The sequence below is a fragment of the Oryctolagus cuniculus genome, chromosome 21 (assembly GCF_964237555.1).
Source record: "Oryctolagus cuniculus chromosome 21, mOryCun1.1, whole genome shotgun sequence".
In the NCBI taxonomy this organism is placed as follows: domain Eukaryota; kingdom Metazoa; phylum Chordata; class Mammalia; order Lagomorpha; family Leporidae; genus Oryctolagus; species Oryctolagus cuniculus.
In genome coordinates, this window is record NC_091452.1 from 13,360,598 (window position 1) to 13,384,667 (window position 24,070).

The 24,070-nt window shown below is 49.0% G+C and overlaps 1 protein-coding gene across 8 annotated transcripts in view; it reads left to right on the forward strand.

Moving 5' to 3' along the window:
- The window catches only part of FBXW8 (F-box and WD repeat domain containing 8), a 131,599-nt gene that overhangs the window by 82,056 nt on the left and 25,473 nt on the right, over window positions 1-24,070 (forward strand). For all 8 annotated transcript variants that reach the window (XR_011385213.1, XM_051826628.2, XM_051826627.2 and 5 more), the window contains exons 6-7: window positions 4,043-4,239; window positions 7,460-7,666. Coding sequence is in view for 7 of the 8 variants with exons in the window: in XM_051826628.2 (XP_051682588.1) it covers window positions 4,043-4,239; window positions 7,460-7,666 (404 nt within the window). In the remaining variant the exon portion in view is untranslated. The remainder of the gene's footprint in view (window positions 1-4,042; window positions 4,240-7,459; window positions 7,667-24,070) is intronic.

Below are 24,070 nucleotides of genomic sequence, written 5' to 3' on the forward strand. Positions count from 1 at the left end.
AGTACCCGAAGGAAGAAGTGAAGTTGACGGACCATGCAGATGAAACCAGCACTACTGACAGGTGAGGCCTGGCCTGGTCGCCCACTTCGCTGTCGGTACAGAGGACACTGGGAAGGATGAGGACATGGCCGCCGTTCCGGAGAGAGGCATTTGCCATGAAACCTAGAGAGTCCTAGATTTTTTTTCCACCAAGACCTTTCTCAGGAGAGCTCTGTGAAACTCCACTTTGTGGTAAAGGGTATTTTATTGCATGCAGTTCTGTTCGAAAATGATGCCAACACAACCAATCCTTGATTAATAATGAACAATGTGTTTGTAGATAAACTCCATGTGTGCTAGAGTGAGCTGTGGTTAAATAGCTTGCACGCTTGGCAGACGCAGGGCAAGTTGGATGGCACGCGACAGTTACTTGCTAGTGCAGTTACTTCATGCACTTGCGGATGCAGCTCCCCAGCCTGCCCTCCTCTATCCAGATCGCAGCTCAGCCTCGTCACATCCCAAGAGGCTCCGGGTCAGTTGCTTCACCACTCCAGGCTTGTGTTTCTTCTCGGCAAGAGGAGTACGATGCTGCCCCTCTGAGCTGGCAGGGAGCACTCCATGGCTCTGTTTGCTGTGATGTCTCAAACAAATGCAGGTCCGTGAAACGTGGAGTCTTTGGGAGGTGCTGTGTCCTGTTCAGTGTGGAGCGCCCTCGGCATCTTCCGCAGCCCATCTTTTCCCTCTGACTCAGAGTGGAAAGAATTCTCCGAGCTCTGCCAGGGGAACGTGTCGTGGAGCCTCTCTGAGGGGACGGCCCTGCTCTGCAGTGAAGCGGCGTTCCACACGTGGCAAACTGCTTAGCCTGCGGTCACCTGCTGAGTCCCCGACACTTTGAAAGTCTAGCACAAAATGTATTCTAACTTTCCAAGTTTATTCAGTGTTGAATGATGCCTTACTGTAAGATCCTAAGTTTAAAGACAAAATACAAGAAAAAAAGACAAGAATATGGATTACAAAGAGAGGAAAAAAGAAAAGCTTTATCTGTTTCAGGAAATAAACTAGGATTGAATTTATAGATGAACAACGAGGAAACTATATTAATAGATTAAATATGATGTATGACACAGCATGCACTAAAGAGTATGTAAAACTAAAAGGGAAGAGGGGCCGGTGCTGTGGTGTAGTGCTGCATCCCATATGGCCACTGCTTCAAATTCCGGCTTTCCACTTCTGATCTGGCTCTTTGCTGTGGCCTGGGAAGGCAGTGGAAGATGGCCTGGGTCCTTGGGCCCCTGTACCTGTGTGGGAGACCTGGAAGAAGCTTCAGGCTCCTGGCTTCGGATCAGCACAGCTCTGGCTGTTGCAGCCATTTGTGGAAGTGAACCAATGGTTGGAGGACCTCTCTCTCTCCGCCTCTGCCTCTCTGTGACTCTGCCTTTCAAATCAATGGATAAATCTTTAAAAGAAAATAAATAAAGAAGGAAGGGCCGATCTTTAGCATTTTATGTGGTTGTCTCCGTTCACCCACCCAGCATTTTGTGCGGTAGGTAAAGTTGGCTTAAGTTTACAGAAGAGGAAACAGGCTCATAGCTGTTAAGTTCTTCCCCAAGTCCTTTGGCGAACAAGTGGTGGAGCTGGATTTGAACTTTAACAAATCACAGACTGTATCATCTCTGAATAATTATTTACCAATGAGTTTTGAAAAATAAAACCAACTGTAATCGAAACAGTGTGCTATTCGGTGAAAAAGAAACAATCATTGGCATTGCAAATACAGGCAAGCTTGAACTTCTGAGAGAAGAGTGCATTTCTGTAGTCCACTGATTCTCAGGCTTGGGCAAACATCCCCAAAGCTTCTGGTGCTGAGAACTTGGATTTCTAAGAAGTCCTGCTACTGGTCCTGGAAGGCCACTGCTGTGGTGAAATGGCCAGTATGTGTATGAGGACTAAGCAGCCCTTCAGGGTGCTGGAGAGAAGGATGTGTAGTAAAATCAGCATTTAGAGAACTTTATTTATGTATTCATTTATTTGAAAGGGAGAGACAGATCGATCTTGCACCTGCTGGTTCACTCCCCAAATGGCCACAACAGTAGATCTGGACCCAAGCCAGGAACCAGGAACTTCCTCTGGTTCTCCACGTAGGTAGCAGGAACACAGGTATTTGGGCCATCTGCTGCTGCCTCCCGAGGAGCATGTGTAACAGGAAGCTGGATCCAAAGCAGAGCCGCTGGGACTTGAACAAGACTGATGTGCAGTGACAGCAACACAAGTGGCACCTTACCCACTGTGCCGCAGTGCCTGTTCCCAAATCAGCATTTTCAACAAGCGTGAGATAGTCAAGTTCATGTTTTAGAGCTGTGTAAAATAGAGCTCTGGCAGCCAGAGGAGGGTGGTAGTGAGGAAGGGTGTAAAATACTTTTAAGAGCCCTGAGTGTGTAGAATGATGGCCATTTTCAAGTGGTGGCTAGTGTCTGGAACATGTGTGGCATATAATAAGTATTCAGTCATCATTTGCTGCATGAATGAATGTATAAATGGAAGAGTGAATGAAGAACTATGTTGAAATCATTTGGCAGTTACTGTGTATACTCCAATTCTTTTTAAATTCCATACAATTTTTAAAATTTATGATAATCTTTGGAAAACATTTCAAAGTATACCAGGAGATGTACAGCCAATTTGCCTACTACTCTTGTCCCTTTCCCTTTCTTTGCTTAGAGCTAATCATTATCACTGGTTTGTGTATCCTCCTAGGATATATCGCTGTGTATGTGCTTACATGCACTTGTTTGTGTGTCTGAATTGGGGTTGGCATTGTGATATATCAGGTTAAGCTGCCACCTGTAACACCAGCATCCCATAGTGGGGCACCAGGCTGCTCCCAGATGAGGCTCCTAGCTTAGGCTGGTCCAGCCCTGACTGTTGGAGCCACTTGCGGAGTGAACCAGAGGATAGAAGGTTTATGTCTGTCTGTCTTTCCTTCTCTATCTGTAACTCTGCCTTTCAAATAAGTAAATATTTAAAAAGCAAACAAAAAAAGACATGCTATTTCAAACTATTCCTCTGTTCTATAGGTTACATGTAAGGCTGGCTGCCTCTTTGTAAAGGGCTCATTTATTCCAAATTCCAGACTGTGGAGGGGTTGCTGTCTACACAGTTGTCTGTTGTAGACATTTTGGTAGCTTGCAGACTTTCGTCATGAAAAATACAACATGACTCCTTATCCATGCTTCTTTGTGTTCATGTATAAACGTGGTTGAGTTGCAGAGTGTATGCATTTGTAATTCGGCAGATGTGGTCAGATTGCCTCAGAGTGAGTGAATTACTTTATGTGCCTCCTGCAATTTCAGAGGAAGCCTGTTCTTCGTAGCCTCAGCAGCAGAATGTTTTGTGATACTTTTCATGTTTGTCAATTGGACTGATGTAAATAATATCATCATGCAGGTGACATTTGTGTTTTTCTAATCGAGGGTGGGTCTTTACGTTTCTCCTTATGTTTAAATGTCTGTTTTTCTTTTTTTGTGAACAGCATTCTCATGTTTTTTGCTCACTTCTTGATTTTTTCATTGCATCTTTTTTAAATTTTTATTTTTTAAAGGATTTATTTATTTATTTATTTATTTATTGGAGAGGCAGAGTTACAGAGAGGAGAGACAGATCTTTCATCTGCTGGTTTACTCCCCAAATGGCCACAGGGGCTGGAACTTCCTCTGGGTCTCCCTTGTGGGTGCAGGGGCCCAGGGACTTGGGCCATCCTCCACTGCTTTCCCAGGCCCATTAGCAGGGAGCTGGATTGGAAGTGGAACAGCGGAGACTTGAAACGACACCCATATGGGATACCAGTGTTGCAGACCATGGCTTTAATCTCCTAAGCTCAGTGCTGGCCTCTCTTACTGCATCTTAGAGCCCTTTATGTGTTAAGGAAATACACCCTCTGTAATATGTGATGCAAATTTTTTTGCCAGTTTATTGTTTTTACATTTTCTTATATTACATGATTGTTACTAATAACATGTGTTAAGCTCATTTAACATTGTTACCCACATTGCTTTTCTTTACATAGGGTTTCTTAATATTTGGGATCTAAGGACTGGAAGGTATCCTATCCACCGTTTCGAGCACGATGCAAGAATCCAAGCATTAGCCCTCAGCCGAAAAGGTGCCACTGTCGCCACAGCCTCTGCATTTGGTGTTATAATGCTGTACCCCAACGAGGAGGGCTACTGGCAGATGGCTACAGAGTTTGAAGTTCAGAAATTGGTGAGTTTTCAGTCTGGCCATTTTATCTTCCATTCTTAGAGTCTCTGGGTCTAAAATAAACAGCAGTGATGTTGCCAGCTCCCATTCACTTGGGCTTTGTGTGGGCCTTGCCTCCACAAATCCCACAACTGTGTTAAGCAGGTAGTGGTGTTTCCCTCATTCACCATGAAGCCAGCAGAGGCTACGAGCGGTGAGCTGACGTGCCCCAGGTCTCAGAATGAGAAAGCTGTGAGTCAGACCTCAGAACTAACCCCCAGGCCACGGTTTCTCACCATGGTGGTGCTTGGACCCACTCAGACCAGCATGGTGGACTGGCGCCCTTGGAGATCTGAGACTGGTTCCTGGCCCAATACAGAAGTTTAAAAGGGGTCAGTGGTGTCATCACAGTCCTTGTGGGAGGAAGGGCTCCCATCCTGCTTTCTTCATCCCAAGCACGTCTCACCGGAATTAAGAGTAGTGACTCTCGAGTGAGCATTGTTCGTTGAGTAGCTGTGTTCCAGAACAGCACGTGTGAAGATAACCCAGTCTTAGCAATTTCTTTTGTGGAGATTATTTGGAGTGAGGTTCTCCATGAACTTCAGTCTTTGAAAGATGGGAGAGGATTTGGTGGTGAGGAGGAAGTGCTCAACTCCGTCTTTGCTGAATTTGGATTTAATTTAAACAGACTTAATTTTGGCACTTGTTGGAGAATGAACAGAGACACCAACTTTGAATAATGAACTGATGACCTGACCTGGAACTGATCCTTACTCCTCTCCCATGCTCTCTGGTGGAAGTCACGTTAGACTCGGATAACTTTGTAGAAAGCCACAGTGCTGCCCACCTCTGGGAGCTCCTCCCTGTGAGGAGCTGGTCTCGCAGTGTACCTGTACTGTCCCCAGACTGCCTGAGGCTGCCCTCTGAGAGTTTTATTAGAAAACGTGAGCGTAGGGGCCAGCGCCGTGGCTCACTTGGTTAATCCTCCACCTGTGGTGCTGGCATCCCATATGGGCGCTGGCTTCTAGTCCCAGCTACTCCTCTTCCAGTCCAGCTCTCTGCTGTGGCCCGGGAGGGCAGAGGAGGATGGCCCAGGTGCTTGGGCCCTGCACTCGCATGGGAGACCAGGAAAAGCACCTGGCTCCTGGATTTGGATCGGCGCAGTGCCGGCCGTAGTACCCATTTGAGGGGTGAAAGGAAGACCTTTCTCTCTGTCTCTCTCTCACTGTCTATAACTCTACCTGTCAAATAAAAAAAAAAAAGTGAGCATAGACTATTTTCCTTTGTTCATGAAACTACCATGATGCTTGTTTTTGGTCTCTGACTAAAGATCACTGTAGAGCAACAGTAATTATGTGGACTCAGTTACTTAAAATGCAAGTCCCTCTGTCACAGTGTCAGTCCAGCCTTGGCAGTAGGGGACATCCTGGCACACACCAGAAGCTGTTGGAAGTCATTTACAGCTCCCAGCAAAGCACAGCCACTCTCAACCTGAGCCTCTTGGTCTGTCAAAAATCCAGTACTAAGACGAAGTCAAATGGCTCAACTGAAGATGTGTGTTTAGGAAAATAAGGAGTGGTTCTAGGAACAAGTGGCCAATGCTGGAGGCATGTTTCCTAGCACTTTCTGTGTGTTATTTCTCACCCTGGCTGAGGGCTTGTCCCAGAGTGTGCCCAGTATCCCTGGAAAAGGCACCCCCTGGCCCGCACAGTCATTTTTGTCTTCCCCAGATACAGTCCCTGAACAGCAGTGGCAGTGTTCCCGGGGCTGTGGTGTTAGCCGGGCATGCCCGTCCTTTGTGATGGACCCATGGTTGGCGACGTTGGGCTGCCACTGGCACTGTTGGGCCCCAGGATTAGTAGAGTCACCCGGATGTTTACTCTCTCTCAAGCTCCCCTGGACAGTCTTCAGGAGTTGAACTTGTTTGGCATGCTGTCTGGGAAGTGCCATGCTTTTTCACTGCAGATTTTCATAATCACACAGTGTGGGTCACCTTCGGCATTCATACTCATCATTTACTCAAGGAGGTGAAAACCTGCTACAAACTGCGCTGGGGAGAAATATGCCGCTTGAGGATAGAGAAAAGCAAATTATTTTTGGACAGGTGCTCCTCATAGCCGTGCACATTGGAGAAAGAGCTAGCGATCGTGAGTCAGGAGAACCACAGAGGTATAGAATGCTGGCGTGCACTGACCCTCCTGCCCTCGACTGGCCAGAGGACCCTCTGTGGAATCACTGCATGACCTGAAACCAGGAGCGAGCAGAGAACTCAGATAGTTCTAACCTTTGGACCGCACATTTTTGGTGTCTGCACATATGTTAATCAAATAGGGTTTTTGCTAATGTGAAACAATTTTTATTTTGTTTCCATTTAAAAACATTTTTATTTTGTGAATAAAAAAATAACCACTCCCATGGTTCAGAACTTTAAAGACATGGTGAGGCTGACAGTGAGAAAGCTTCATCCACCCATCATAAAACCCATTTCCCTCCTTGAAGGCAGGCTGATGCCTGTACAGTCCAGTGCGTTTTACACCTGCCTCCTCTGCCCCCCGCTTTCCTGTGTGTTAGTGCTCCAGCCGCCAGGTACCCACCTTGCTCCTTTCAGCCCGCTCCTCCCAGCTTACCTTAGACGCTGTAAAGGGCACTATGTTTCTTCTATGCCTGCCTGGTTTTCCAGCGTGAAGATATTCTGTAATCTATTGAATTAGTCCCTTAATTATGCATGTCTGGGTTTTCCCAGTTTTTAGATGTGACAAAATAGTACTTAAGCAAAAAATTTCATCACAGTCATTTTGCATATGTGTGAGTTTATTTCTAAGTAAATTCCTGGAAGTGGACTTGCTGGGACAGGATGTATGTACATTTGAGGCTTTGATTTATGTTGCTAGATTTTTTTTTGGTAGGGGATGGATTGGATATAGTCCCACCAACAGTAGGTGGTTCCCAGGAATGTGACTGTCCCCCCGTCACTTCCAGTCCAGTGCATTATCAGACTTTTTGGTCTTTGCCTGTATCTCAGTCAGTTTCACTCTGTGTTTCTCATTTTAGGAGCACACTGTGTTTCTCTGATGGTGAGCACCTTCTCAGAACTAAGAGGTGCTGGTGTTGCTTTTCCTATGAACAGTCCTCCTGTGCTTCTTTGTTGGTTTGCTGGTCGTCTTGTTGAGGGGAGGAGGAATTGTGTACTTTTGACCAAGTTGGGGTGAGTTTGTAGGACTGAACAGCTTTTATGCTCTAATAGGTTGACTACCTGGAAATAGTTCCAGATACTGGAAGGTTCCCTGTGGCAATAGCTGCTGCTGGAGATCTGGTGTACCTGCTGAAAGCGGAAGACTCCGCCAGAACCCTCCACTACGTCTACGGCCAGCCCGTCACCTGTCTGGATGTCTCTGCCAACCAGGTTGCCTTTGGCGTGAAGAGCCTAGGATGGGTGTACGAAGGAAACAAGGTAACAGCAAGATGTCAGATTAATAAAAAAAGAACGTAGATTTTATGTTCTGGAAGGCATTTGGAGAAGCAAAACCCTGTTTTCTCTCTGCTGTGTTGTGGTAGTGTATGAGCATGGTAAAAAGTTCAAGCCCTTCAAAAGGATATAAAAAGAAAAGTGACCATTTCCTCAGCTCTGCTGGACACGCTATGAGTGGTTTCTTGATATCCACGTAGAACAGTGTGATGCACATGCAGGTACTTTTGTAAGGAACACGTGTCACTAGCATGGGGTCGCCGTGTGCGTGCTGCTCTGTGCCCAGTGTGTTACGCAGCAGTGTGCCTTGGAGGGTGCTCCATGTCAGCATGTCAGCATGAGCCAAGCTTCCGCCCCTGCCATCCCAGCCTGTGCTCACAGCCCGTAGGCTGTTTGTCTCCTCAGGGGTGGGCACTTGGCCCGCTCTCACTGTTTCAGCTTTGCAGGCAGTGCCACACGGAGACTGTGACTCGCGAAGGTCCTGGAATGTTTCATCTCTGTGACGTGCACTTGAGATGCTGGCAGACATGGCCAAATTGCACTTTGAAAAGATTGCATCAAAATTTACATCCGTGGTTGGGCACTGTGGCACAGCAGGTTAAACTGTGGCTTGGGACCCTGACAGTGTCCCAGTGTGAGTACTGGCTACTACAGTTCCCATCCAGCTTGCTAGTGCATCTGGGGGGCAGCATATAGTGGCTCAAGTACTTGAGTTCCTGTCACCCACACGGGAGATCCCATCTGTTGTGGGTATTTGGAAAGTGAACCAGTGGATGGATTATTTCCTGCTCTCTGTGTCACTCTGCCTTTCAAATAGGTGAAAATAATATATGAATACTTTTTAGACAAAAATGTACATTCCCACCAACAGTGTGTAAAATGCCTTCCGATGCTCTTTGGGCCAGAAGCAGGAAGACGAGTTTTTAATTGAAATTCTTTGAATGATGACACAATCTTATCGCTCCCTAGCCTTTTGCTGTCCTGAGTGTAGTCCAAGTACGTAGTCCTGCAGCTGATCGATAGAGCTCTCTGTGCCTTCCCGTCTGGTTTTGCTCCTTCCACTTTCACTTGCAGTGGACTCTGCCGGCAGCTGGTAGGATTCTGGGAAGGGAAGCCTCGGGGCCATGGGCTCCTCCAACAGCGTCCTCCTGAGGAAGGAGGCCCCTTCTCTGCAGGGACAGAGTGTGGACTGAACAAGATCCAGGCTCTGGTGGCACACAGCCGGTGTTCGAGTCCGAGCCCCACCAGCAACCTCTACCTTTTGTGACTTTAAGCAGATTGCCTGATCCTCTGTGCCTCACTTTCATCTGTACAACTGGGTTCATAACAGTACCTACTTGATAGGGTTGTAGGCTGAAGTGGAAAGATGTGTGTAAGGCTTTAAGCGTAGTGGCTGGCCCCTGAGAGCTAACTGTCACTGTATGCTTCCTGCTCTTCATAGATAGATCCTGGCCTCTGGTAGTGATTGTTACATCTTAGCTCCCAGATGTGTTTGTCCTGTAAAGTCGCGTCTGGTTTCTGTAAGTGTCATTGGTTTTGCAACCAAGTGAGTGCTCAGAAACTTCCTGGCTTGGCACACGGAGGCCAGCGAGGTATTCTTTATCCTGGGCGACAGCGGGGCATAGGAAGCGTGTGTGGCGTATCGGATCCTCCATGCAAGAAGGGCTTCCTTTGTGCTCGAGTCGGCTGTTGTGGGGGGCACATCCGGTGACCTCAGCCGGAAGATCTGTGCCCACGGAACTCCTGAGTTGGCCCAGAAAGCAGGGGGTGAGCTCATGTGTTGAGAGAGGAAAGACTATTTGTTTTCTTATTTTTAACTGATGCTTTCATGCTTTTGTTGTCTCATTTCTTTTTAGAGTTCTAAGTGTAGGGTTTTTTTTAATACTAATCTGGTTTAAATTTTTCATATTTTTTTAAAAAAATATTTTATTTGTATATATTTGGCCGGCGCCGCGGCTCACTAGGCTAATCCTCCACCTTGCGGCGCCGGCACACTGGGTTCTAGTCCCGGTCGGGGCGCCGGATTCTGTCCCGGTTGCCCCTCTTCCAGGCCAGCTCTCTGCTGTGGCCAGGGAGTGCAGTGGAGGATGGCCCAAGTGCTTGGGCCCTGCACCCCGTGGGAGACCAGGAGAAGCACCTGGCTCCTGCCGTCGGATCAGCGCGGTGCGCCGGCCTCAGCGCGCTGGCCGCGGCGGCCATTGGAGGGTGAACAAACAGCAAAGGAAGACCTTTCTTTCTCTCTGTCTCTCTCTCTCTCTCACTGTCCACTCTGCCTGTCAAAAAAATAAAATAAAATTTTATTTATTTGAGAGGTAGAGTTACAGACAGTGAGAGGGAGAGACAGAGGGAAAGGTCTTCCTTCCGCTGGTTCACTCCCTAAATGGCGTCAGTGGCCGGAGCTGCTCCAATCCAGCGCCGGCCCCGAAATTTTTCATATTCTTAATAAATTTTTCATCTGGCAGGTTCAGTTTTTCTTTGACTTATATGAAAGGATTTATTCCTTTAGTAGATACATTTTAGAAATGTGTTAAAGGAATAGTTCAGCACAAAACTAGACTAGGAGGGTCCTTTAGTAGTAGGTGTTTTTTTATGCCTCTTAGAGTTTCCAACCCAGTAATTATAAGAATTGGCTGATTAATACATTAATTTTATGAAAATTTGTGTGTAAAGCCATGTAGTCCCTCAAATAACTTATGACCTAAGATTTTTCACAGGTGTCTTAAAATTAGGAATGGGGGTAAGGGATGTTTTCTTTGAAAGCTGACAGTAGCATTTTGTCACACAGCTATTTTGTGAACACACAGCAGACCTGCACACACTCACGTGGGCGAAAAGCTGGTTGTTAGCAGTGCTGGTGAGAACTTCCATTGAGATATTCCCCCAGCACAAATGCCACCCACTCCCTAGTGAGATGAGCACCAGGCTGCTGCTGTGTAACTTCCCTTGCTTTTGCCAAGGCAAGACCTTTCACTTGGTCGTGCCTACTGCATTTTCTGCTTCCTCTGAAAACCTTACATTTTATTTTTTTTTATTTTTATTTTTTTTGACAGAGTAGACAGTGAGAGAGAGAGAGACAGAGAAAGGTCTTCCTTTGCCGTTGGTTCACCCTCCAATGGCTGCCGCAGCCGGCGCGCTGCCGGCACACCGCGCTGATCTGAAGGCAGGAGCCAGGTGCTTCTCCTGGTCTCCCATGGGGTGCAGGGCCCAAGCACCTGGGCCATCCTCCACTGCACTCCCTGGCCACAGCAGAGAGCTGGCCTGGAAGAGGGGCAACCGGGACAGAATCCGGCACCCCGACCGGGACTAGAACCCGGTGTGCCGGCGCTGCTAGGCGGAGGATTAGCCTATTGAGCTGCGGTGCCGGCCCCCATTATGTCTTGGTTAGTCTGTGGGACCCAAGTCTACAGATATGGACTTCAGAAGTCACAATGAGGGGCTACATGTGGGTCTGCCAACATTTTCTTTGGTCAAGACAAGTCATGGAATATTGATTATTATCTTTATTTTATAGGATTAGATTTTTAAACGTATAGGAGAAGAAAGTATCTTTTGACCGGGTATTGTTTTTCCCTGGTTCAGATATCAAAGATAGGAAGGAGGGTATACAGTGAGACTTCCCTCTCCTCTCAACCTGCCACCCCGTTTCTCCTGGAGCCCAGTGGGTGCTGCCAGGGACAGTTCGTGGACTTATCAGCAAACTACCATAGGCACCTAACCCCCTCTTAAAAACATTACAATGCTGGCCGGCGCCGCAGCTCACTAGGCTAATCCTCTGCCTTGCGGCGCCGGCACACCGGGTTCTAGTCCCGGTCGGGGCGCCGGATTCTGTCCCGGTTGCCCCTCTTCCAGGCCAGCTCTCTGCTGTGGCAGAGGGTGAACCAACGGAAAAGGAAGACCTTTCTCTCTGTCTCTCTCTCTCACTGTCCACTCTGCCTGTCAAAAAAAGAAAAAAAAAAAGAAAAAAACATTACAATGCTGTGTACCTTTTTCTTGCAACAGAATTCCTTGGAAATTGTGACAGGATGAAGAATTTACTGGTTCTTTTATAACTCTGAACTATGTTATCCTATATGCCTTAATTGAGCCAACACCCTATTGATGGCTGTTGGATTGCTGACCATCCTCTGCCATTGCAGAGAGCACACAACCACGTGAATGTGTCTGCAGGATCAGCTCCTCACGGTGGGCCTGTTGTTTTGATAGCCCTCCCCAGGAATTGTACCTGAGGCAATGGTGGGCAGCAGTCCACCCCCGGGGCTCCTTCACAGCTCTTCTTCTGGAGGCTTTACAGAAAGATCACAAAAAGTGAGGCCAGGAGAGAAATGCTAAAATCTGACTGTTCCTGCCGTCATTAAAAAAATAGTTTTATTTATTCATTTATGTATTTGAAATGCAGAGCAAGTGAGAGAGGGAGAGACAGGGAGCTCTTCCATTTGCTGGTTTATTCTCCAAATGGTCACAACAGCTGGTGCTGGGCCTGGCTGAACCCAGGAATCAGGAACTCCATCCAGGTCTTCCATACGGGTGGGTGGCATGGACCCAAGCACTTAGGCCATCTTCTACTGCTTTCCCAGGTGCATTAGTGGGAAGCTGGATTGGAAGTAGAGCAGCTGGGACTTGAACCAGCACTCCAATATGGGATGCCAGTCAAAAGTGGTTTAATTCACTGTGCCGCAACACTGGCTCCCTGCCCTTCATTTGATGGTTTTGCAGCTCCCTGCTTTGAGGATGAAGGACTAGACCGCCTAGTTTTCCTATCTGACCGTGCTAGGGTGGAGGGAGCTGCAGTATACATTGATAGGTGCCCATGCTCAGCTGCTTTTTTTTTTCTCCAAAGATTGATTGATTGATTGATTTGAAAAGCAGAGAGAGAGAAAGGAGTCTTCTATCCGCTGGTTCACTCTCCATATGGCTCCAATTCTGGAGCGCAGCCAATCCAAAGCCAGCTTTTTCCTGCTCTCCCACGTGGTTGCAGGGGCCCAAGGATTTGGGCTACCCTCTACTGCTTTCCCACGCCATAGCAGAGAGCTGGATTGGAAGTGGGATGCTGGCACTGTAGGTGGCAGCTTTACCTGCCATGCCACAGCACCGGCCCCACTCAGCTTTTTTTTTTCTTTTAATTAATTTATTTTGAAAATCAGCGGGAGAAAGAAATATTCTACCCGCTGGTTCATTCCCCAGATGGCTACCATGACCAGCACTGAGCCAAGCTGAAGTCAGGAGCTTCATCCAGGTCTCTCACGTGGGTGGTACCAGCCTAGACACTTGGGCCGTCTTCTGCTGCTTTTCCCAGGCTATTAGCAGGGAGCTGGATTGGAAGTGGAGCAGCTGGGATACAAACCGGCACCCACATGAGATGCTGGTGTCGCAGGCAGCGGCTTTACCTGCCATGCCGTAGTGCTCAGCATATCGGTGCCCATCTGAGTGAGAGACAGCGACTCTGCCTCTTTTCTCTGCTGTGAAATGAGGAGAGCCGGACACGTGACCTTTGTGCTGCTGACCAGCACCGATGTTCCAGGAGTCTTGGATCAGTTGTTTCTGGTACCTGTGGAGCTGTGTTGAGCTGATCTGACACTGGGGATCCTGAGGAACTGAGGGCTTCTGATGGATCGAGGAATCTGTTGCTGCAACGTTTGCTCTCTAACGAGATTCTTCTAAATCCGTGCTTAGTGCCGGAAGAGGTGACCGGGCGGGAAACTGTTGCTTTTCTTCGCGTCCTGCTGGGTGCATGATATGTGGTGGCAAAGGCTGCGGGAAGGTCTTTTACTTTGAGATGGAAACAGATTCTTCAGTTCTGATGCTGCGTTCTTGGGTTCTTAGACTGGAGTGGCGTAAATGACCTGAAGGGTAGCCACTGCGTGGACTGTAAGAGGAATTGCTCTGTCCTCATCTCCTCATCCGGCTGTAGTGCAGAAATCGGTGTCGGCTCTGTTAACATAGCCCTTTGTGTCCAAACATCCCTTTAAAATTTGTTTTGATGTCTCATAGCTCTTGAATCTGTCAGAAATAGTCACTTATGAAAACGTTTTTATGATACATTATCATCTTGTTAATTCTTTTGCGGCCTGATACAATCTTGCTCTCAGAGGTGAGGGTTAGAGGATACAGTTGCCTCATTTGGGAGCGTTATGTTGGCGAGGTGTCTCATGCCCATAAAGGAGAGAGATCCACTTAGGGCTCTTAGCGTCATTCCGTGTACTTGGACATATTTCCTCATGGAGGTCTGGAGCACTTGGCGCTTGGTGGCAGATTGTATTAAGCCCCACGCGGCGTGCATGCTAATCAGGGAGGTGGGAGTGAAGTCATCCGGAGGGCTGGTCTGTGCTTGACAAGGACGCTTGCCTGGCGCTGCTGCCTCAGCGTACATCACGCTGGAAGATGAGAGCCAGCGTCTCCTGTGAGCATCATTCCCGCGGAGTGCATGTGAGGAGACTGGGGTTGGCTGCCTGTGATTGTCACCAGTTGAGTTACCTGTCTGGGAGACCCCTTGGAGTCAGGATTCAGTGCTGAGAGATTGTGGCCGCGTTGTCCCGCACCTGCTCTGGGACAGGAAGTCCGTCTGTTCCTTTGTGCCAGGTTCCATTCCAGAGAAGAAAAACTTGGTATTTCATTAGCACAATGGGTACAGAAGTGAAGATTCACAAAGTAAATGTTTAATTTTGTAAACCTTTCAGTTTTTTTTATATTTTCTTTTTGGGGAAGTTTAGAATAAAAAGCTTTTAGAGGCTGGCGCCGCGGCTCACTAGTCTAATCCTCTGCCTGCGGCACCGGCACACCGGGTTCTAGTCCCGGTCGGGGCGCCGGATTCTGTCCTGGTTGCCCCTCTTCTAGACCAGCTCTCTGCTGTGGCCTGGGAGTGCAGTGGAGGATGGCCCAAGTGCTTGGGCCCTGCACCCTCATGGGGGACCAGGAGGAAGCATCTGGCTCCTGGCTTCGGATCAGCGCGGTGCGCCGGCTGCAGCGCGCCGGCCGCAGCGGCCATTGGAGGGTGAACCAATGGCAAAGGAAGACCTTTCTTTCTCTCTGTCTCTCTCTCTCTCACTATCCACTCTGCCTGTCAACCAAAAAAAAAAATTTTTTTTAGAGACCAGTGTTCTCAGTTATGATCATTATTTCTGCTAAGGTTGGTGTCGTTTTTTTCTTTTAAAGATTTATTTTTTAATCTATTTGAAAAGCAGAGTTAGAGAGGAAGAAGGCGGGGGGCTGGGGTGGAGCTTCCATCCGCTGGTTCACTCTCCAAATGGCCACAACAGCCAGGCCAAAACTAGCTGCCCAGAGCTTCTTTGTGGTGTCCCACATGGGACATCGACCACTGCTTTCCCAGGCACATTAGCAGGGAACTGGACCAGAAGTTAGCAGCTGCATCTCAAACCGACACCCAACTAGGCATCGCAGGCAGAGGCTTAGCCTGCTGTGTCATAATGCCGGCCCCTGCGGTCATTGTTCGTGAGCACTTTCTTGAAAGCGTGCTCTATGCCAGATATGTGAGTGGCACTGGAAATAGATGGATCAGAGATGAAATCTGCCTGGTGGTCCTTCCCAGTGACTTAGCAACGTGAAGGTGGTTCTCTCCATGCTGAGGTGCACATGAGGTCGTAAGAAGATCTATGCTATGAACTTGGTGAATTCCAGAGTAATGGACATCTGTATGAATAAGTAGATGAGGATTGAACAACAAATGCATTTCGTGCATGTTATAGTCATGAAATGGTATCAAACTTCAAATCCACTGGGACATTGTACTCCCTTGTGGAAACCTTGAAGCGCCTCCACAGAGCCATAGGGTTGCTCATGATAGAAGAAACCTCTGCCGTCTTTGGTGTCGTGTTGGGCTGTGATGGGTTCTTCTGTGGCAAGTGTTGTTGGAGTCTTGCTATCTCTGATGAAGCTCAGTCTAACTTGAGCTCTCAGACGGTCCTGGCAGGTCAATGAAAACAGGATGAAGTTACTTAGGGCTCAGTCGAGGGGGACCAGGCGGAGGTCTCTGGAGTCAGATAAGCCTGAAGCAGGTTCCTTTCCTTGGCCTTCCCATTCGGAAGCTGGGATGATGCTGAGAAGGGAGTAATGTGCTTTTGTGGGTGGCTGACACAGCAGTGGGTGGGCTGTGTGTCACCTCCCTGTCAGGCTGGAGTGAGGAAGGTGGCTCCTGGGTAAGAGCAGCAGCCTATGGAAGGGACAGGTGTGGGAGCCATGTTCAGGCTGCGCCTGGCAATGGTACAGCCCTGCTTCTCCACAAAATTCACTTTCCTGAGAAAGCTTTTGAAAGGGTGCATTTAGAGTAGAAAGGGATTGGTCGGTTTAGCTTCCGCGCAGAACTAACACAGTCAGGTAATGTGTGAGAGTCTCACCGCTGGTGAGGGCTGGCATGGTGTCTTACTTGTCTTGTCTTCACTTACACTTGGCGAGTTTGTACATGGAAGTGTCATGAGTACTGTTCTCCAGTTTTTAAAGAAATAAATCAGTGTTCTTGAGGCTCTGAGCAGTTTCACCGAGTCATCACGTTGAAGCATGTGGCGGTTAGTGCCTTTCTGCTCTTCCGGCTGTGAATTCAGCTCGGACTTTCATCCCTGATTATTTATGTGGAATTTCCATCCTGGTTCGTCTTCCCACATCCATAAGAGAGTATGAATTTGGTCTCAAATTCTTCTCCTGTGTTCACTGTAGGTTTTAAAATGAACATTGAAATGACATGGAAATAATACCCCTTTGAGTTGCATCCCCTCCCCAGGCCCTTCCCTCACCTCACCCTGCCCTTTTCCCACCTTTGCACTCTTGTGGCACCTGTCCTGATCCATTTCACGTTGTGTCAGGGTGATGGCCAGGTGCTGAGGACTGTGGGTAAGATCCTGGTGCTTGCCTTCGGCCTGGTCTGAAGACTCTGGGGAGTTGGGCCCCACCCTCCCAGCTTTACAGTCCCAGGCCTCCAGCCAGGCCAACCCAGCCCTGGGTTTGCTGCCTCATTTTCTGACAGGGGGTTTCCTCTTCCCCTCCTGTCTCCAGATCCATCCAGAGTCCATTACTAGAAGAAGCCTTCCCACTGTCCAGGCTGTATGTGACGGTCCTGCTCCGCCGAGCTCTTGCAGTACACGAGGTCTGTGTCTCACACGTGGCACGGTGACTGCCAGCATTGTTGCTTTACCTGCGTGGCAGCAGTTGGGAGGCAGGAAGTGAGTCTTTTTTTTTTTTTTTTTTTTTGACAGGCAGAGAGTGGACAGTGAGAGACAGAGAGAGAGACATAGAGAAAGGTCTTCCTTTGCCGTTGGTTCACCCCCTCAATGGCCACTGCGACCGGCACGCTGCAGCCCACACACCGCGCTGATCCGAAGCCAGGAGCCAGGTACTTATCCTGGTCTCCCATGGGGTGCAGGGCCCAAGCACTTGGGCCATCCTCCACTGCACTCCCTGGCCACAGAAGAGAGCTGGCCTGGAAGAGGGGCAACTGGGACAGAATCCGGCACCCCAGCCAGGACTAGAACCCAGTGTGCCGGTGCCGCAGGCAGAGGATTAGCCTAGTGAGCCGCGGCGCCGGCCATGAAGTGAGTCTTTATAGTTGAGTAGCACTTCTTTAACTGTGGAGGCTCTTTTCTGACTTGAAGCTAATGGAGGCGTAGTGCTGGGATTGTCGCAAGCCAGGGGACACGAGAGTCTGGAGCCCAGGAGTCCGGGTGGCGCTGAGAATTCACGTATCTCACAGGCCCAGTGCTGCTGATGCTGCTGGCTCTGAGTCCACACTTTGAGCACCCTTGGGCGGAGGTTTAAAGGACTCTCAGCTTCATTGCTGACCAGGAGGTTTGACTTCTCGGGGACTCTGTCTCCTCACAGTACATTGAGAAACCTTGTAGTGTCCACCTGATGGAGTGGCAGTGTTGCCTGTGAGAGAACGCTGTAGGTAGCAGCTGTCACCCTGTCTTTGCCTGTCTAGCAGCCAGCTGACGTGGATGGGAACAGCTGTGCTGCACCTAGTGCTGCCTCGGCTACTTTTGTTACCTGTGGACTCGGGCGTGTTGACTTGTGTCAGCCCCAGTTTCTTGATGCATGCGTGCAGTGTAGACGGGATTGTCCATCTGTCCCCCTCTTGGTGGCTGTGAGACTCAAATGGAACCTTGCATATCAGGAGCAGCCGGTCTGTGTAATGGCCACACACTGCTAAGCTTGTGTCTCTGAGACCACTGTGTACCCTGTGGCGTGATCCAAGGGTTACACCTCAGAGGAGAGGGGAGCCCGTGGATGAGCTGTGTGCCCTGCGCCAAAGGCCCCGCTGCTTCCCTCAGCTTGCTCCTGAGCTGTCCCTTGCATGAGCAGTCTGTGCCTGTCTTTCCTCTTGGAGGGCGGCCTTTGTCCTGTTGAACTTGGGGCCAAACTAGAAGTTGCCAGGCTAGTCAAAAGCAAGCTGAGGGGCCAGCGCTGTGGCGTAGTAGGCTAAGCCTCCACCTGCGGTGCTGGCATCCCATATGGGCGCCAGTTCTAGTCCTCGGCTGCTCCTCTTCCAATCCAGCTCTCTGCTATGGCCTGGGAAAGCAGTGGAGTATGGCCTGAGTGCTTGGGCCCCTGCACCCACATGGGAGACCTGGAAGAAGCTCCCGGGTCCTGGCTTCCAATCAGCCCAGCTCTAGCCGGTGCGGCTATTTGGGGAGTGAACCAGTGGATGGAAGACCTTTTTCTCTGTTTCTTGCTCTGTCTCTAACTCTGCTTCTCAATAAAAAATAAAATGAAAATAAAAAGTAAGTTGATAAGCAAGCTAGTGTAATATCCTGAGTTTCACGTACAATGTTAAGTCTGCAGGTTTACAGATAACTTACATTATAAGCATTTCAGTGGTAGTCTTTTTTTTTTTTAAGATTTATTTACTTGAAAGAGTGAAAGAGAGATCATCCATCCACTGGTTTAGTTCTCAAATTCCTGTAACAGCCAGGGCTAGCCTGGAATGCCATCCCACTTTCCCAAGTGGTTGGCAGGGACCCAACTACTAGGGCTAATACCGCGCCTCGCAGGATTATTAGCAGGAAGCTCAACTGGAAGCATGGAGTAGCTGGGACTCAACCAGGAACTCCTGTGTGGGGTGCAGGTTTCCCAAGCAGCGGCTTAACCCACTGCACCACAATGTCTGCCCCTCACTTATCTTTCCACATAAAAAGAAACACCTTTGTTGCCCTTCATTTTAAAGAATTCATGCCACAGATTGCAGCCCCAGTTTCCTCACTCTAAAATAGATGTAGTAAAGCTTCTCCTTCTTGTGGGGCATGGTCACGGACACGTGATCAGCATCTGTGAAGAGTCTAGAAGCCGCCCACGCTGCTTGTTCTGACGTAGAACAAAGAGGAGGATGTTCTGCTTCGCTCGCGTATTTGCATAGTGATTGTGATCTCTTCGTTGGCCTGGCTGTCCTGACAGTGGACATTTCCTGTCCATTTTACTTAACTGTTAGCCAGTTCTTTGTGGTCACTGGGACAAAGATTATCTGCGGACCCCTGAAGCAAAGCAGAGAGCTGCTTTCCGCTCCCGCCGCAAAGTGGCAGTGGGCTTCCTTTTTCATCCCAGCGCCTCTGCGTGTGTTGTCGAGATAGTCAGTGTTTTGGATGATTTTTGCCTGGATTTTTACCCAAGTGTCCTCCTGCTCCCTAGTTCCATTCAGGCTTAGGTCACAATAGGTGTTGGTTTGGCCTCGCTCTCGTCTTTTGTAGACATCTGCCCACATCACAAAGCCCCCATGTTTGGCACAGCCTGTGGTGATTGGCACTGCCTCCCCGGGAAGAGTCCAGTCCTGGAACAGTGGGGGTTGCAGGTGCATTGGCACGTGGTGTGGTGTGTGCAGGCCTGGCCTACCCAGTGCCTGGCGACGCGCAGCAACACCGTCCCGTCCCTGGAATATCTCGGCCTCCTGGGCTTGTCACTCCAATTAAAACTTAAACATGAAAGCAGCTCAGGCTGCTCTCCCTTTGTGCTGGATTTGCGCGTGGACTGTGCCAGAAGCATGTCATGGAAACTGGGGGGGGGGGGGGGGGCGCCTTTCAGGGAGCCGTGCTCATGTCAGGGATCCATTTCTTCAAGCTTTGCATTTTACTGGTTGCTGCTGCTAAGTGCACCTGAGAGGCAGGTCTCTGTTTGCCAACAGAAAGTCACCTTTGGGATGGTGGGGAAAGTCATTTTCCACATGTTCACAGATACGGCCCTGTTACCAAGCCTCACGCTATGACTTATCTCTGGCAAGGACTTACAAAATAGTCTCTCTGGCTGATTGTCAAAAATTACATCATATCGGAGTAAACTGCTTTTAAATCAGACATCCATTATTCATGTATATTAACTGCTTTTTTATTTTTTTATTGGCTGTTTTGTGTATGATTTACTCTTTTCTCACTAGCTCCCCCTCCCTCCCCAATTGTCTATCTCTCATCTCTCTCTCTCTCTTTTTTAAACGTTAGCTCATCTGTGAATTTACAGAGGCCGTTCTCTTAGCTTTGTGTGTGACCATCCATGTGCAGCCCCAGCAGTGTTTGGTAGTGAAATTTCACAGTTTGGTGGGTCATAGTTACGTAGGTCAAAATAGCAACGTGGTTACTAAAGCAAGTAAATTCTACCCCTAAAGATTTATAGGTCTTTTTTTCTTGCATCTTTTATTTTTGTTATTAAAAAAAATACAGCACGACTAATGTACTTCAAGACCTGTACTAAAAGAAGTGGTGCCTGGCGCGCAGGCACTAGCTGGTAGGCTGCTGTTGGTGGGCAGCAGACTGTGTGTTTCCGTGTGGCTGAGGCCTGTCCTTACTGTGTGTCCAGAGTAGCATCCGCCCTCAGTGGACGGGAGGCATCCCTTGGCACTCGTCTGATGTGCATACACTGTGCAGGTATCCCAGAAGCAGCCCTCCACTCTGAGCTGTCACCTGGGCAGGTCCTGTGCGTCTGGCAGCCTTGCTGCCATGGCACACTGTCGTCGGAACAGTAAGGACTCGATACGGTTCGTTCTGCTCTGTAACCCTCCAGTCAGCCTCGCAGTTGTATGCAGTCAGTGTGTGCATGTGTGATTCCCTTGTCTTCACTCTGCCAGTGTCTTGGGTCTTCCTTCAGGAATGACTTCTGTCTCCCGAAAGTAGCTTCTTTAGGCGTCCTATAGGGAAGCTCTTTATTGCTCTCCAAGAACCGCTTCCCTTCACCCTCATTCCTGAAAGGAGGTTTTGCTGGCCTTTTGTAGTTCGAGGTCCATAGGTCTTTCTCTCAGCCCTTGAAGCCGTGGTGGGTTTTGGTGTCCGGGGATGCTAATGAGAAGCAGGCTGTCAGTCTAACTATTGTTCTCTTTCAGGATTTTTTCTCTTCTTGTCTACTTTTAAGATCATCTCCTAGCCTTTAGTTGTCTGTGCCATTACTCCAGTGTCTCTATGTGTGGATTCATTTTTATTTATCATATTGGGGTTTCTTTTGCTTGCTTGCTTTCAGTTGTAGACAATTCTTAGTCATTTTCTAATTGAAAATCTGTCGGGGCCGGGGCTGTGGCCACAATGGGTTAATGCCCGGCATCCCATATAGGCACGGGTTCTAGTCCTGGCTGCTTCTCTTCCAATCCAGCTTTCTGCCATGGCCTGGGTAAGCAGTAGAAGATAACCCAAGTGCTTGGGCCCCTGCACCCATGTGAGAGCCCCAGAAGAAGCTCCTGGCTCCTGGCTTTGGATCGGCTCAGCTCCAGCCATTGTGGCCAACTGGGGAGTGAACCAGCGAATGGAAGACCTCTCTCTCTCTCTGTCTCTACCTCTCTCTCTGTAACTCTGTCTTTCTTTTTTCTTTCTTTCCTTTTTTTTTTCTTTCTTTCTTTCTTTTTTTTTTTTTTTTTTTTTTTTGACAGGCAGAGAGTGGACAGTGAGAGAGAGAGAGAGACAGAGAGAAAGGTCTTCCTTTGCCATTGGTTCACCCTCCAGTGGCCGCCGCGGCCGGCACACCGCGCTGATCCGATGGCAGGAGCCAGATGCTTCTCCTGGTCTCCCATGCGGGTGCAGGGCCCAAGTACTTGGGCCATCCTCCACTGCACTCCCTGGCCACAGCAGAGAGCTGGCCTGGAAGAGGGGCAACCGGGACAGAATCCGGCGCCCCGACCGGGACTAGAACCCGGTGTGCCAGCGCTGCAAGGCGGAGGATTAGCCTAATGAGCCGCGGCGCCGGCCTGTAACTCTGTCTTTCAAATAAATAAAATAAATCTTAAAAAAGGAAAGAAAGAAAATGTGTCTTTGCTCCGTCTGGAACTCAAGCTAGGTATGTGTTAGACCCCGTGACTCTCCCTTCTGTGCCGCTCACCCCATGTCCTATTTTCCTTCTCCTCCGCTGTGCTCTGAGTGACTCCTCAGATCAGCCTTCCAGTTCACAAGGTCTCTCTGGAGCTCTTCTGATTTCTCATTTACATGTCTGTTGACTTTTGAATGGTTAGAAATTTTTGTTTTCAAATTTGCTTGATGAATTTTAGTACTTCTCAGTGTCTCCTCCTTTACTCTGTAGACATTTTCAGCATGCAGCTTCTACATTATTTATCTGGTAGATTTCCAGGCATATCAGATATTTAATTCAGCTTGTTTTTCTGTCTCTTGCTTATGATAAATTTCTTTTATTGTGAGTGAATATTTTGCTGATTTTTTTTTTTAAGATTTATTGATTTGAAAGGCAGAGCTACAGAGAGAGAAGGAGAGGAAGAGACAGATCTTCCATCCACTCGTTCACTCCCCATACGGCTACATTGGCTGGAGCTGGCCCAATCTGAAGCCAGGAGCCTGGAGCTTCCTCTGGGTCTTCCACGTGGGTGCAGGGGTCCAAGCACTTGGGCCATCCTCCTGCTTTCCCAGGTGCATCAGCAGGGAGCTGGAATGGAAGTGGAATAGCAGGGACTTGAACCAGTGCCCAAATGGGATGCTTTACATGCTATACCACGACGCTGGCCCCTGGTCTTGGTTTTCATAAGTCCCATCAGGGGCCTGGGTGGAACTGTCTGCCTCCTAAGATGATCCTGCCAGGTACGGATATGTGCTACCAACGGGAAGCTCGGTGGGCTCTTGTGGCCCTGTAGGTGGTGTAAATCCAATCCTGAAGTTGTCTGCGGGCAGGTTTGGGATCATAGCTGCTGTTCCCCACCCTGAATTGGCCCAGGCAGGCAAGTTTCCCAGGGTAGCCCTGGTGAGGGGGTGCGGGGTGGGGGGACACATTGTTTGCCCTAACTTAGTTTCCACAGAGGGTTTATAGCTCCACCTGGGCCCAACTTTATGCAGATGTCTTAATTTTGTGTTCTACTTGGAGCCACTGTCCTGTCTCCCCAGTTGTCTTGGCTCCTAACATTGGCAGGTGTCCCCAGACATCCCTGGCTTGAACACTCTCTTCCCTTTAAGGTCTCCTAATTCATGGTCCTGTGAATTTCCCTGGTTTCGTGGCAGTTGAGCAGAATGTGTGCAGGACTGTTTGATCGTAGACTGAATTTTATGCAGCATTTTCAGTGTTCATAAGTAGAAGGGTTTTGCAGATATTTAGTTCACCGTGGTGTCAGTGATGGGACCATACGACAAGAAGCAGTTTGGTTGTTCTGAAATCTCAGTATTACGAAGAGACATTGTGTCTTGAATAGAATGAAGCAGTTCCTTTGGACAAGCCGGCGGCACAATCCAAACCTAGGAGTGGAGAATACGTGAAGCAGTAAAATGTGTATTTGAGTATTTGCTGGGCCCTAGGCTAGGCTAAGCTCTGGGTTTGCATGGTATCATGTACCAGTCAGTCAGTCAGAGGACAGCACGGCTGGGCCTTGACTCAATGCTGTGCAGTGAGTGCTGGGATTTCGGCCCCAGGGAACTTAGAGCCCAAGTCTCAGGGCATGTTTTACGTGCAGTGCAGTACCTGGCAATGGTGCTCCCCAGAGCCTCACCCCGCCTGCTGGGTCAGTTTCCTCACCACCCTCCTGCTCCCCAGTGTCCAGGAACCACAGGTCTGGGCAAGAGCAGGAGGAAGACAGTGCATGGTTCACAGTGTCCCTGTGCACAACAAAGTGCGTAGACGGTGAATCCCTTCACTGACATAAAGGAATGGGCTCTGCAGTGGGGAAGGAGACACACAATATGCTCGAGTGACTGGAAGAGAAGAGAGCACAGGCCAGGCGGCTTTCACCTCTCAAAATCAGCTTCCGGGGCCAGCACTGAAGCATAGTGGGTAGAGCCGCCGCCTGCAGCACCGGCATCCCATATGGGTGCCAGTTCGAGTCCCAACTGCTCCACTTCCAATTCAGCTCTCTGCTATGGCCTGGGAAAGCAGTGGAGAATGGCCCAAGTCCTTGGGCCCCTGCACCCACGTGGGAGACATGGAGGAAAATCCGGGCTCCCGGCTTCAGATGGGCAAGCTCCGGATGTTTGCAGTCATCTGGGGAGTGAACCAGAG